Source organism: Pararge aegeria, chromosome 26, assembly GCF_905163445.1.
Source record: "Pararge aegeria chromosome 26, ilParAegt1.1, whole genome shotgun sequence".
NCBI lineage: Eukaryota > Metazoa > Arthropoda > Insecta > Lepidoptera > Nymphalidae > Pararge > Pararge aegeria.
The window spans coordinates 101,448-116,206 of record NC_053205.1 but is presented as its reverse complement, the minus strand read 5'-3'; the positions used below and the strand labels follow the sequence as shown (position 1 = coordinate 116,206).

At 57.2% G+C, this 14,759-nt stretch overlaps 1 protein-coding gene across 1 annotated transcript; it reads right to left on the bottom strand.

The window, feature by feature from the left end:
• Positions 1-12,272: 12,272 nt before the first annotated feature.
• Positions 12,273-13,172, bottom strand: LOC120634985. The gene has a single exon (XM_039905888.1). The coding sequence runs from the start codon at positions 13,170-13,172 to the stop codon at positions 12,273-12,275; it is 900 nt and encodes a 299-aa protein (XP_039761822.1).
• Positions 13,173-14,759: the final 1,587 nt, after the last annotated feature.

The following is a 14,759-nucleotide window of genomic DNA, read 5'->3' as shown; positions in this document are numbered from 1 at the left end:
GGAGGGGAAGAGCAGGGTTCCGAAGGTGAAGGAGGGGAAGAGCAGGGTTCAGAAGGTGAATGACGGGAAGAGCAGGGTTCCGAAGGTGAAGGAGGGGAAGAGCAGGGGTCCGAAGGTGAAGGACGGGAAGAGGAGGGGTCCGAAGGTGAAGGAGGGGAAGAGCAGGGGTCCGAAGGTGAAGGACGGAAAGAGCAGGGGTCCGAAGGTGAAGGAGGGAAAGAGCAGGGGTCCGAAGGTGAAGGAGGGGAAGAGCAGGGTTCCGAAGGTGAAGGAGGGGAAGGTCCGAAAGTGAAGGAGGGGAAGAGCAGGGTTCCGAAGGTGAAGGAGGGGAAGAGCAGGGGTCCGAAGGTGAAGGAGGGGAAGAGCAGGGGTCCGAAGGTGAAGGAGGGGAAGAGCAGGGGGCCGAAGGTGAAGGAGGGGAAGGTCCGAAGGTGAAGGACGGGAAGAGCAGGGTTCCGAAGGTGAAGGAGGGGAAGAGCAGGGTTCCGAAGGTGAAGGACGGGAAGAGCAGGGTTCCGAAGGTGAAGGAGGGGAAGAGCAGGGGGCCGAAGGTGAAGGAGGGGAAGGTCCGAAGGTGAAGGACGGGAAGAGCAGGGTTCCGAAGGTGAAGGAGGGGAAGAGCAGGGTTCCGAAGGTGAAGGACGGGAAGAGCAGGGTTCCGAAGGTGAAGGAGGGGAAGAGCAGGGTTCCGAAGGTGAAGGAGGGGAAGAGCAGGGTTCAGAAGGTGAAGGACGGGAAGAGCAGGGTTCCAAAGGTGAAGGACGGGAAGAGCAGGGGTCCGAAGGTGAAGGACGGGAAGAGCAGGGGTCCGAAGGTGAAGGAGGGGAAGAGCAGGGGTCCGAAGGTGAAGGAGGGGAAGAGCAGGGGTCCGAAGGTGAACGAGGGGAAGAGCAGGGGTCCGAAGGTGAAGGAGGGGAATAGCAGGGGTCCGAAGGTGAAGGAGGGGAAGAGCAGGGGTCCGAAGGTGAACGAGGGGAAGAGCAGGGGTCCGAAGGTGAAGGAGGGGAAGAGCCGGGGGCCGAAGGTGAAGGAGGGGAAGAGCAGGGGTCCGAAGGTGAAGGCGATATTGCCTTGTTCGAGGATTCTCTGTCCCAGCATTATGTTGGTGCATTTTGCCAGGACAACTATTGGGTCGGTGGATGGTGTTTTGAACCGCGGCTTATTATCTTCTGTTTCCGCCTCTTCGTCCACCTCGACAAAACCTGCTGTTGCGCTGTATGCGGCCATGTGGTCGAGTTCTTCTACATTTCCATGTAGAGTTTGCCGACGTCCGTTGTCGTAAATAACCGCTTCAGCTTCCTGGAGTCTCACCGTCAAGAGGCCAGTGTTTTGATGTTTGTAGGCCTGCAGGATGTCATGGCAGGTCTTCCGGCTGACCTCTAGCTCAGCTTTGATGAGAGCCATGAACTCCAAGAATGCATTCATGATGTGGTCCATTGGTGTTACTACGACTCCGAGGGTCGGCGGTTCGACCAGGCCTTTTTCGGCGTTAGTCCGTTTGTCGCTGGGTGAAGTTTTGGGCTGTGGCCTGGGCTTCAAGAAAGCCGCCAGTGCACTGCCCACCTCTTGCGTCATTGACAACTACCTGGTGCTTTTTCGATGCGTCTATGCAACCAAGGTAGTCCTCTATTGTTCCTTTTGTATAGCCCACCGCCATGGCGTCGACGCTAATTATTCGGGCAGGTGTGTCGCCCGTGCTGCAGAATGATGTTAGTACTGAGCTGGCCCTGGCAAATGGTGGTTCCAGTAGATTCCAGTTGAATATTGCGACAACTTTGTTCTTTGTGCGCAATATTCTACAGGGTTGTTGAGCTACTGTAACTTCTGGCAGGGCTTCATAGATTTTGCGTCGAATTGTATTTTTGGAAGTGCTTCCGTTCGCTAGCGCTGCGAGTCCTGGCGATATCATCACCCTGCTCGAGTCGCTCGCGATGCAGAAGCCTATCCCCAATCTCTCAGAGCTGTTATCCATAAACAGTGCCACACCACGGGTTCTTAACCCCGGATTTCCCCTTTCTGCCATTAGAAGAGCAGGAAGAGCAGGGGTCCGAAGGTGAAGGAGGGGAAGAGCAGGGGTCCGAAGGTGAAGGAGGGGAAGAGCAGGGTTCCGAAGGTGAAGGAGGGGAAGAGCAGGGTTCAGAAGGTGAAGGACGGGAAGAGCAGGGTTCCAAAGGTAAAGGACAGGAAGAGCAGGGGTCCGAAGGTGAAGGACGGGAAGAGCAGGGTTCCGAAGGTGAAGGAGGGGAAGAGCAGGGGTCCGAAGGTGAAAGAGGGGAAGAGCAGGGGTCCGAAGGTAAAGGACGGGAAGAGCAGGGTTCCGAAGGTGAAGGACGGGAAGAGCAGGGGTCCGAAGGTGAAGGACGGGAAGAGCAGGGTTCCGAAGGTGAAGGAGGGGAAGAGCAGGGGTCCGAAGGTGAAGGAGGGGAAGAGCAGGGGTCCGAAGGTGAAAGAGGGGAAGAGCAGGGGTCCGAAGGTAAAGGACGGGAAGAGCAGGGTTCCGAAGGTGAAGGACGGGAAGAGCAGGGGTCCGAAGGTGAAGGACGGGAAGAGCAGGGTTCCGAAGGTGAAGGAGGGGAAGAGCAGGGGTCCGAAGGTGAAGGACGGGAAGAGCAGGGTTCCGAAGGTGAAGGAGTAGAAGAGCAGGGGTCCGAAGGTAAAAGAGGGGAAGAGCAGGGGTCCGAAGGTGAAGGAGGGGAAGAGCAGGGGTCCGAAGGTGAAGGACGGGAAGAGGAGGGGTCCGAAGGTGAAGGAGGGGAAGAGCAGGGGTCCGAAGGTGAAGGACGGAAAGAGCAGGGGTCCGAAGGTGAAGGAGGGAAAGAGCAGGGGTCCGAAGGTGAAGGAGGGGAAGAGCAGGGTTCCGAAGGTGAAGGAGGGGAAGGTCCGAAGGTGAAGGAGGAGAAGAGCAGGGTTCCGAAGGTGAAGGAGGGGAAGAGCAGGGGTCCGAAGGTGAAGGAGGGGAAGAGCAGGGGTCCGAAGGTGAAGGAGGGGAAGAGCAGGGGTCCGAAGGTGAAGGACGGAAAGAGCAGGGGTCCGAAGGTGAAGGAGGGGAAGAGCAGGGGTCCGAAGGTGAAGGACGGAAAGAGCAGGGGTCCGAAGGTGAAGGAGGGGAAGAGCAGGGTTCCGAAGGTGAAGGAGGGGAAGAGCAGGGTTCAGAAGGTGAAGGACGGGAAGAGCAGGGTTCCAAAGGTGAAGGACGGGAAGAGCAGGGGTCCGAAGGTGAAGGACGGGAAGAGCAAAGGTCCGAAGGTGAAGGAGGGGAAGAGCAGGGTTCCGAAGGTGAAGGAGGGGAAGAGCAGGGTTCCGAAGGTGAAGGACGGGAAGAGCAGGGTTCCGAAGGTGAAGGAGGGGAAGAGCAGGGGTCCGAAGGTGAAGGACGGGAAGAGCAGGGGTCCGAAGGTGAAGGAGGGGAAGAGCAGGGTTCCGAAGGTGAAGGACGGGAAGAGCAGGGTTCCGAAGGTGAAGGAGGGGAAGAGCAGGGGGCCGAAGGTGAAGGAGGGGAAGAGCAGGGTTCCGAAGGTGAAGGAGGGGAAGAGCAGGGGGCCGAAGGTGAAGGAGGGGAAGGTCCGAAGGTGAAGGACGGGAAGAGCAGGGTTCCGAAGGTGAAGGAGGGGAAGAGCAGGGTTCCGAAGGTGAAGGACGGGAAGAGCAGGGTTCCGAAGGTGAAGGAGGGGAAGAGCAGGGTTCCGAAGGTGAAGGAGGGGAAGAGCAGGGTTCCGAAGGTGAAGGAGGGGAAGAGCAGGGTTCAGAAGGTGAAGGACGGGAAGAGCAGGGTTCCAAAGGTGAAGGACGGGAAGAGCAGGGGTCCGAAGGTGAAGGACGGGAAGAGCAGGGGTCCGAAGGTGAAGGAGGGGAAGAGCAGGGTTCCGAAGGTGAAGGAGGGGAAGAGCAGGGTTCCGAAGGTGAAGGACGGGAAGAGCAGGGTTCCGAAGGTGAAGGAGGGGAAGAGCAGGGTTCAGAAGGTGAAGGACGGGAAGAGCAGGGTTCCAAAGGTGAAGGACGGGAAGAGCAGGGGTCCGAAGGTGAAGGACGGGAAGAGCAAAGGTCCGAAGGTGAAGGAGGGGAAGAGCAGGGTTCCGAAGGTGAAGGAGGGGAAGAGCAGGGTTCCGAAGGTGAAGGACGGGAAGAGCAGGGTTCCGAAGGTGAAGGAGGGGAAGAGCAGGGTTCCGAAGGTGAAGGAGGGGAAGAGCAGGGGGCCGAAGGTGAAGGAGGGGAAGGTCCAAAGGTGAAGGACGGGAAGAGCAGGGTTCCGAAGGTGAAGGAGGGGAAGAGCAGGGTTCCGAAGGTGAAGGACGGGAAGAGCAGGGGTCCGAAGGTGAAGGACGGGAAGAGCAGGGGTCCGAAGGTGAAGGAGGGGAAGAGCAGGGTTCCGAAGGTGAAGGAGGGGAAGAGCAGGGGTCCGAAGGTGAAGGAGGGGAAGAGCAGGGGTCCGAAGGTGAAGGAGGGGAAGAGCAGGGGTCCGAAGGTGAAGGACGGAAAGAGCAGGGGTCCGAAGGTGAAGGAGGGGAAGAGCAGGGGTCCGAAGGTGAAGGACGGAAAGAGCAGGGGTCCGAAGGTGAAGGAGGGGAAGAGCAGGGTTCCGAAGGTGAAGGAGGGGAAGAGCAGGGTTCAGAAGGTGAAGGACGGGAAGAGCAGGGTTCCAAAGGTGAAGGACGGGAAGAGCAGGGGTCCGAAGGTGAAGGACGGGAAGAGCAAAGGTCCGAAGGTGAAGGAGGGGAAGAGCAGGGTTCCGAAGGTGAAGGAGGGGAAGAGCAGGGTTCCGAAGGTAAAGGACGGGAAGAGCAGGGTTCCGAAGGTGAAGGAGGGGAAGAGCAGGGGTCCGAAGGTGAAGGACGGGAAGAGCAGGGGTCCGAAGGTGAAGGAGGGGAAGAGCAGGGTTCCGAAGGTGAAGGACGGGAAGAGCAGGGTTCCGAAGGTGAAGGAGGGGAAGAGCAGGGGGCCGAAGGTGAAGGAGGGGAAGAGCAGGGTTCCGAAGGTGAAGGAGGGGAAGAGCAGGGGGCCGAAGGTGAAGGAGGGGAAGGTCCGAAGGTGAAGGACGGGAAGAGCAGGGTTCCGAAGGTGAAGGAGGGGAAGAGCAGGGTTCCGAAGGTGAAGGACAGGAAGAGCAGGGTTCCGAAGGTGAAGGAGGGGAAGAGCAGGGTTCCGAAGGTGAAGGAGGGGAAGAGCAGGGTTCAGAAGGTGACGGAGGGGAAGAGCAGGGTTCAGAAGGTGAAGGACGGGAAGAGCAGGGTTCCAAAGGTGAAGGACGGGAAGAGCAGGGGTCCGAAGGTGAAGGACGGGAAGAGCAGGGGTCCGAAGGTGAAGGAGGGGATGAGCAGGGTTCCGAAGGTGAAGGAGGGGAAGAGCAGGGTTCCGAAGGTGAAGGACGGGAAGAGCAGGGTTCCGAAGGTGAAGGAGGGGAAGAGCAGGGGTCCGAAGGTGAAGGACGGGAAGAGCAGGGGTCCAAAGGTGAAGGAGGGGAAGAGCAGGGTTCCGAAGGTGAAGGAGGGGAAGAGCAGGGTTCCGAAGGTGAAGGAGGGGAAGAGCAGGGGTCCGAAGGTGAAGGACGGAAAGAGCAGGGGTCCGAAGGTGAAGGAGGGGAAGAGCAGGGTTCCGAAGGTGAAGGAGGGGAAGAGCAGGGTTCAGAAGGTGAAGGACGGGAAGAGCAGGGTTCCAAAGGTGAAGGACGGGAAGAGCAGGGGTCCGAAGGTGAAGGACGGGAAGAGCAAAGGTCCGAAGGTGAAGGAGGGGAAGAGCAGGGTTCCGAAGGTGAAGGAGGGGAAGAGCAGGGTTCCGAAGGTAAAGGACGGGAAGAGCAGGGTTCCGAAGGTGAAGGAGGGGAAGAGCAGGGGTCCGAAGGTGAAGGACGGGAAGAGCAGGGGTCCGAAGGTGAAGGAGGGGAAGAGCAGGGTTCCGAAGGTGAAGGACGGGAAGAGCAGAGTTCCGAAGGTGAAGGAGGGGAAGAGCAGGGGGCCGAAGGTGAAGGAGGGGAAGAGCAGGGTTCCGAAGGTGAAGGAGGGGAAGAGCAGGGGGCCGAAGGTGAAGGAGGGGAAGGTCCGAAGGTGAAGGACGGGAAGAGCAGGGTTCCGAAGGTGAAGGAGGGGAAGAGCAGGGTTCCGAAGGTGAAGGACAGGAAGAGCAGGGTTCCGAAGGTGAAGGAGGGGAAGAGCAGGGTTCCGAAGGTGAAGGAGGGGAAGAGCAGGGTTCAGAAGGTGAAGGAGGGGAAGAGCAGGGTTCAGAAGGTGAAGGACGGGAAGAGCAGGGTTCCAAAGGTGAAGGACGGGAAGAGCAGGGGTCCGAAGGTGAAGGACGGGAAGAGCAGGGGTCCGAAGGTGAAGGAGGGGATGAGCAGGGTTCCGAAGGTGAAGGAGGGGAAGAGCAGGGTTCCGAAGGTGAAGGACGGGAAGAGCAGGGTTCCGAAGGTGAAGGAGGGGAAGAGCAGGGGTCCAAAGGTGAAGGAGGGGAAGAGCAGGGTTCCGAAGGTGAAGGAGGGGAAGAGCAGGGTTCCGAAGGTGAAGGAGGGGAAGAGCAGGGGTCCGAAGGTGAAGGAGGGGAAGAGCAGGGTTCCGAAGGTGAAGGAGGGGAATAGCAGGGGTCCGAAGGTGAAGGAGGGGAAGAGCAGGGGTCCGAAGGTGAACGAGGGGAAGAGCAGGGGTCCGAAGGTGAAGGAGGGGAAGAGCCGGGGGCCGAAGGTGAAGGAGGGGAAGAGCAGGGGTCCGAAGGTGAAGGAGGGGAAGAGCAGGGTTCAGAAGGTGAAGGAGGGGAAGGTCCGAAGGTGAAGGAGGGGAAGAGCAGGGGTCCGAAGGTGAAGGAGGGGAATAGCAGGGGTCCGAAGGTGAAGGAGGGGAAGAGCAGGGGTCCGAAGGTGAAGGAGGGGAAGAGCAGGGGTCCGAAGGTGAAGGAGGGGAATAGCAGGGGTCCGAAGGTAAAGGAGGGGAAGAGCAGGGGTCCGAAGGTGAAGGAGGGGAAGAGCAGGGGTCCGAAGGTGAACGAGGGGAAGAGCAGGGGTCCGAAGGTGAAGGAGGGGAAGAGCAGGGGGCCGAAGGTGAAGGAGGGGAAGAGCAGGGGTCCGAAGGTGAAGGAGGGGAAGAGCAGGGGTCCGAAGGTGAAGGAGGGGATGAGCAGGGGTCCGAAGGTGAAGGAGGGGAAGAGCAGGGGTCCGAAGGTGAAGGAGGGGAAGAGCAGGGGTCCGAAGGTGAAGGAGGGGAAGAGCAGGGGTCCGAAGGTGAAGGAGGGGAAGAGCAGGGGTCCGAAGGTGAAGGAGGGGAAGAGCAGGGTTCCGAAGGTGAAGGAGGGGAAGAGCAGGGTTCCGAAGGTAAAGGACGGGAAGAGCAGGGTTCCGAAGGTGAAGGACGGGAAGAGCAGGGGTCCGAAGGTGAAGGAGGGGAAGAGCAGGGTTCCGAAGGTGAAGGAGGGGAAGAGCAGGGTTCCGAAGGTGAAGGACGGGAAGAGCAGGGGTCCGAAGGTGAAGGAGGGGAAGAGCAGGGTTCCGAAGGTGAAGGACGGGAAGAGCAGGGTTCCGAAGGTGAAGGAGGGGAAGAGCAGGGTTCCGAAGGTGAAGGAGGGTGTTAGCGACGCAAAAAGCCCTCTTGTTAATTATTAATTAATAAATTATAAATAATTAATATTATATAATTTAAGCTGAAATAAATGATTGTCTATGGTTTTAATAAATAATGTGCTAAAAACGGAACGTAGGTGGCGGGGGCGGCAAACCGTTATTCTGACGTCCGCGGCGGTTCAAATTGTAGACGTTCACCGCAACCGACCGCAGCCGCATCGTTTAAACTTTGCCAACCGCTACACACGTTCTGTCAGCCAAGTCACTTAAAGAAACCCTGTGTTTTCACTTGCCCTGGCCCCTACAAGTGGTCCTTCGAGCCGGATCGCAAGGTATGTTCCAAACTCCACCGCCAAATATGGTGAACACTGTGAAGAAACAGGACCTAGTTGAGGAGCAGGAGCAGAGCCAGCACACATGTAAGCAGGTGAAAAAGCAGGTACCCCTAAAGGAGGAGCTTAGAAAAAGGCTTTTCGATGAAGTAGAACCAGCTACTAGTGTTAAGAGCACTAGCGGCCACGCAGTGGCACCGAGTAGGGCTTCTACACGCAATGGCACGTCGAGAAAGTCAAGTTCAGCATCCATCCGAGCAAGAAAGACACGGCTGGAACTAGAGGCAGCGGAGGCGAAAGCGCGTATTGAGATGCAGCTAATTGAGAAAAGGTTGCAAGCTGATATGGCAGCACTAGATGAGGAAGCATACAGTCCACTACCGGAGGAGCATGAGGTGCGTAGCAATAATAATAGTTCTGTAGAGAAATGGTTAGAGCACAGTCAGCACGAGCAGTCAGCACAGCCCGTCCAGCAGGATGGTTCAGATTTAGGCGAGCTGTGCCCGCCCGCCGCTATAGGCGGTGGCACTGATGGGACTGTACACATGCTGGCTAGCGCACTCAAAGAAATGGCAACTATTGCTAAGCACAACGCACCACATGCACAAACACATAAGTTTTTAAGCCGTATTAGCACACAGAAGGATCTACCAACGTTTGAGGGCGACCCCATGGACTGGCTTTATTTTAAGCAAGCTTACGACGAGTCCACAAAAGTATGTAGCTTTAGCCCCAGGGAGAATCTGTGGAGGCTACGTAGTTACCTCCGCGGACCAGCAAAGGAAGCCGTCACGGCGCTGCTGATTAGCGCCACCACACCGGACATAGTAATGTCAGCACTGGAGCTACAATTTGGTAACCCCGATATTATTATCACTAGAATAGTACAAGATGTCCAGAAGCTTCCAGCAATGGCACAGGAATATCATAAGGATATAGTCAAGTTTTCCGTTAAAGTTCAAAATTTCGTCGCAGCAGTCCTCGCTATCGGTGAAGATGAGTACCTAAAAAACATGAATATCATGTCGGCCGTGTTGTCTAAGTTCCCAACGGTTTTGTTATCAAAATGGACGGACTACAGCTATCCGCTTATAACCGACGACGGATCTAAAGCCAAACTCGTAATATTATCCGATTTTTTAAAAGAGGAAGCAGTTAAAACTACAAAAACCGCGATTAATATTAATAGCATCAAAGCCGATCAAAACTTTTCAAAGCGAAAATATGCCGTAAACTATGTAAACAAATCTCATGTGTTATTACAAAGCGAATCTAACACGGACGCGGGTATGAAATGTCGGTTTTGCTACAGCGGGCCGAAACACAATCTACCGGACTGCAAAGTATTCAAAAAGGCACTACAAAAGGATCGGTGGCGTCACGTAAAGCGGTACGGTATATGTTATAAATGTCTGTCACCCACGAAGCACGACAGGGATATTTGCCCGGCGCCTGCTTGTGATAAAAACAATTGCGGGCAGGCTCATCACCGATTGTTACATTATGAGAAGAGCAGTACGGGAAATGATAACACTACGGGCCTACACGAGTCTTCTGAACGCGAACCCACTACCGAAGCACAACAAGTAACGCACATTAAAGAAAACAATCGTCAGGTACTATTAAAGGTTGTAACGGTACAAATACACGGACCGATGGGAACTGTAACAACTGCCGCGTTGCTCGACGACGGGTCAACTGTAACGCTAATGAACTCGGAACTAGCCGCAAGAGTGGGGCTACGCGGGCATAGAAAAACTATGCGTGTGCGCGGCGCATGGGACACTAATGAGCTAGAATGCGACAGCGAGATAGTAAATTTCACTGCATCCAACAAAGACGGCCAGCTATTTACACTTACGGCGCATAGCGTTAGCGATCTGAATTTACCTGCTCAAGATACCTCTAATTTAGGTATTTCACGATATGGACATATTTCTCAAATTAAAAATCAACTTAATCTTGAATATTATAAGCCACAGCTGCTAATAGGGCAAGATAACTATCACGTATTATTACCATTACAAGTTCTAGAAGGCAAACCAGGGGAACCGTTTGCTACTCTTACTCCTACCTACTGCTTAAGCTGCTACTGGGGGACGCATTCTCGAGCTGCCTGGCGCCTCCAGCGCCGAAAAGGCGGATGCCCTTGCCCTCAGGCTTAAGGAGGTGGTCAGCGAGGAGATCGCTCGAGTCTCAAGGCCGGTTAAATGTGCTGATATGCGCATAGCGGGCCTTGATGACTCGGTCTCAAAAGGAGATGTCGTTGGCGCTGTGGCGAAAGTTGGCGATTGTCCTCCAGAGCAAGTGCTGGCGGGAGAAATCAGGCAAGACGCGGGGGGCCTGGGTACAGTGTGGCTGCGTTGTCCAGTGGCAGCAGCCAAGAAAGTGCTTGAGGGTGGCAGGCTGCTCGTCGGCTGGGTGTCAACCCAAGTCAAGGTGCTAGACGAGCGGCCCCAGCGGTGCTACCGCTGCCTGGAATTTGGCCACATGAGGGCGCTTTGCACTGCCGAGATCCGTTTAGTGGTCGGAGCGTACTTCTCGCCGAACAGAGCTCTGGTCGAGTTCGAACAGTTCCTGGTCGAGATCGGGGCTCTTATCGGCCGAAGTCGTCCTTGCCGGGTACTCGTCGTCGGAGATCTCAACGCAAAGTCTACTGCGTGGGGATCCCCGGCGACCGATGCTCGTGGTGAGGCACTCGAGGAGTGGGCGGTTATGACGGGCCTAGAGGTGTTGCGGGGGTGGGTCCATTGTGGACGTGACGTTCGCAGATTCCATCCTGGCGCGCCGTGTGTCGGGCTGGGAGGTTCTGCAGGATGAGGAGGCGCTCTCGGATTGCGCTTGTACGGCAATTACCGGGAAGCCGTCGGGACCCTGAAGGTGGCAGTGGCAACAGCCAAGAATCTGGCGGTACCTTTAGGGAGGCACGCATGTTGGCGACCGCTGGGGTGGCCCAAGTTGTGGCTCGGATCTGACGGTTGGGGCTGGAGGTCGCCCTTAACAAATCTGAGGCTTTGTGTTTTCACGGGCCTCGGATGGCACCTCCAGCTGGGTCGAATCTGGTGGTGGGAGGAGTTTCCATCGCTGTCGAGTCAACGATGAAGTACCTGGGACTCGTCCTCGACAGCCGATGGAAATTCGAGGAGCACTTTCGGCGCCTGGCCCCCAAACTCATCGGGGCTGCAGGGGCGCTGAGTCGGCTCCTCCCTAACTTGGGCGGAACTGGCGTTGGCTGCCGCGGCCTGTACACAGGAGTGGTGCGGTCGATGGCGGTTGACGCTCTTGTCGCCCGTAATAGGACCCTGCTGCGAAGGCCGCAACGGGTCATGGCGGCAAGAGTGATCAGAGCGTACCGCACCATTTCGCACGAGGCGGCCTGCGCGTTGGCAGGGACACCCCCGTGGGACCTGGATGCGGAGGTGTTGGCGTGTGTGCACGAGCGAAGGGTGGAGGTCCGAATGCGGGGAGAACACCCTTCGCCGGAGAGGGTCACTGGGTGGCGGCGTTTAGCGCAGGCCGAGCTCTTTCGCCAATGGCGAGAGAGGCTCGAGTCACCCGGTGCCGGTCTGCGGACTATTGACGGGATTCGCCCCGTGCTTCAGCAGTGGGTGGAGAGAAGACACGGGGTGATGACCTTCCACCTTGCGCAGGTGCTTTCAGGACACGGTTGTTTCGGAAAGTACCTGTGCAAGATTGCCGGTAGGGAACCTACCGAGGAGTGCACGAGTGCGGCTGCGCTGTGGACACGGCGCAACATACGCTTGCCGATTGCCCGAGCTGGGCGGTGAACTCGTGGCGGTAGTGGGACAAGACCTCTCCCTGCCGGCTGTGGTCAGGGCCATGGCCGGCAGTGAGACGTCTTGGGATGCGATAGTCTCGTTCTGCGAAGACGTGATGACGCAGAAGGAGGCAGCGGAGCGGCTGAGAGAGGATGCCGTGGACTCCCAGCCGATCCGCCGCAGGAGAGTCGGGCGCAGGCGGCTTGCACAAGACCGCCGCCTGCCCCCATAAGGAGGACCTTCGGGCGATAGATGCGGGGACATTTACCGCCCGTGGGTCCTCGTGCTGGAAGGCGCACTTTGTGTTCTAAGTGCGCCTTTGGCGAATGAGGGGGCACGAATTGCCCCCGGAGAAGGGTCCGCCGGAGCGGACGCCGCTGGCTGGGTCGCGGTCGTGTGCGAAAGCGTTCCCGTAACCCAGTCACCAGGCGAAGTGTTTGAACACCGTGGGTTTAGTCGGTAAGAGTCCGACATAACCATTGCACCTCCCCGGGTGTGTTGGTATCCATGAGGATTCAAAACTCAAAAGGATTCAAAAAATCCAGGAAACAAAAGACGAGCTCATCGACAGGGCCAGGAGTGCGGTCTCCTCGATAACGTGCGAGACTCAGAAGTCCAACAACCTCAAGTCCTACACTTAAAACGGTGCAGATATTTTGAGAACCCACCATGTCCGGTTAGAATTTGCGTCTGTAGTGCCGTATGCTCCAATTTTCGGATTTCCCGGTATGCTTCGATGGCGTCTGGGTAAAACACTTTCGTCGTTGCAGCTGTCTCGCCGGATCTATACCTCAGATTCCATTCCTCCATTGTTTTTATTCGAAGCTGACGCTTGACGAATGAAATCGGGCATTGGTCATAGTCAGGTTTGCGCTTGAGGTTGAGCGCTGCTTCTTTTGCCAGTTTATCGGCCCTCTCATTACCCTCCAACCCTGCGTGGGCTTTCACCCAAAATAACGAAACAGTTTTATTTTGGGAGTGGCAATTATTTAAATTGCCTCTTATTTTGGTCACTAGGGGGTGGAGGGAATGTCCACCAATCACCGCCTCGAGGAATGATCTGGAGACGCTGTAGATACCGAACGTCTGCTCTTGGCTCTCTAGGATCAGGGTGGTCGCTTTTTCTACTGCTAGAAGTTCAGCCTGATAGACCGTGCAGTGAGAATCTAGCTTTAGCTTGAGGGCTTTGGTTTCAGACACATCATTCCATATGGATATTGCTGCGCCAACCTTGCCCTCAATTTTGCTACCATCTGTATAGATTCTCACTGCTTGATCGTTGTGCCTGTTTACTTCTTCCTGATCCGTGAGGCTTGTGAATTTGTAGTCTCTATTTGTTGCCGGATGTGGTAGTGTGGCATACTTGGCACTTCTTTCTACCTCCCTGTCCCCCAGCTCCGGCAGAGTAACACCCCTTCTCACTTCATACAGAGAGGCTGCTTCCCAAACTCTGAGATCGAGGGGAAGTATCCCCGCCAGGAGCAGAACGGCGTTCAAGGAGACCGTTCGGTAGGCCCTTACCATTTTCTGCCCAAAACCTCTCGGATCACCGCTACATTCGGTTCGAGGTTTCCTCCATCCCGGCGGCTACCCGAATAGTGAGCCGACCCGTGCCCGGGGACAGCCCTCGATGGGCTGTCCCCGGGCACGTGACGTGAGGAGGAAGCCGAGTGCCTCGGCCAGGCCATGTTGCAAGTTTGCGACGCGGCCATGCCACGGATCGGTCCTCAGCCTCCGAGGGGTGCAGTGTACTGGTGGTCCAGCGAAATAGCGCAGTTGCGCAAATCTTGCGTGGCTGCGAGACGCCAGTACACCCGGTGCAGACGACGGCGTCAGCGGAACGCAGACGCGGAGCAGCGCCTGTACGGCAATTACCGGGAAGCCGTCGGGACCTTGAAGGTGGCAGTGGCAACAGCCAAGAATCTGGCGGAGGAGGAGATGCTGGCTAGCCTCGACGCCGATCCCTGGGGCCGGCCATACAAAATGGTTAGGCGTAAGCTTCGCCCCAGGGCCCCACCGCTAACTGAATCTCTTCAGCCTCAGCAACTGGAGTTAGTGGTGGGGACTCTGTTCCCCAGGAGGGATGGCTTGGAGCCACCGTGTATGGCGCCACCCATCGGTGCTGCGGACGCGTCTTTTACGGGCGCGCCCGAAGTCACCGAGGGAGAACTGAGGGCGGCGCTGCTGCGGCTTCGAGCCAAAAACACTGCTCCGGGACCCGACGGCATTCCCGGCCGGGCCTGGGTCGTGGCTTTGGGTCGTGGAGACTCTGTCAGACCATCGGTACATCCGGTGGAGAGTCTCCGCATCCTGCTCGTTGCCTCAAAGTCAGACCGGAGGAGGGAGAGTAGTGTTTCCGAGATGGTCCCTAGCCCGCCTCGACCGGGAAATGGTGGAGGAAGGAGCCATTGTTGAGGCCTGGAACGCAGCCACCCCGGTGCTGACTGACGTTGAGGAGAGGGCGAGGCGTTTCCGCATCGCATTGACGAGGGTATGTGATGCAGCGATGCCCCGGACCAGGTGCCTCCCAGCCCGGAAGGCGGTTTACTGGTGGTCGCAAGAAATTGCTGCTCTCCGTTGCGACAGTAATCGGGCGCGCCGGGCTTACACCCGTTGCCGCCGAAGAAGGCCACTGGACGCGCCGGAAGAGGATCGCCTATATAAAGAGCTCCAGAGGGCAAAAAGGGCATTCCAGGTGGCCATCGCTAATACCAAGGACTCCGCCAGCGAGGAGTTCCTGGCAACCCTGAATAGGGATCCATGGGGTCGGCCATACCGCATCGTCAGAGGTAAGATGCGGAGTGCCCCATCCATGAACTCCATGGAGCCGGAGCTCCTTAATCGGGTGGTGTCTGGACTCTTTCCTCAACCACCAGCTTTTACGCCCCCGACTATGACGATTCCATCATTCGGGGAGCGAGAAGAGTCGATAGAAGCCCCTCCATTCACAGAGGATGAATTAGGAGAAGCGTGGAACCACCTGCGGCGGTGCAAGAAGGCACCGGGACCGGATGGAGTCCCGGGAAGAGTCCTGGCGCTGGCCTTGAGGCACCTCGGGAGCCACCTTAGGCAGCTATTTAATGACTGCCTGGAGGCGGGGCGGTTCCCGAG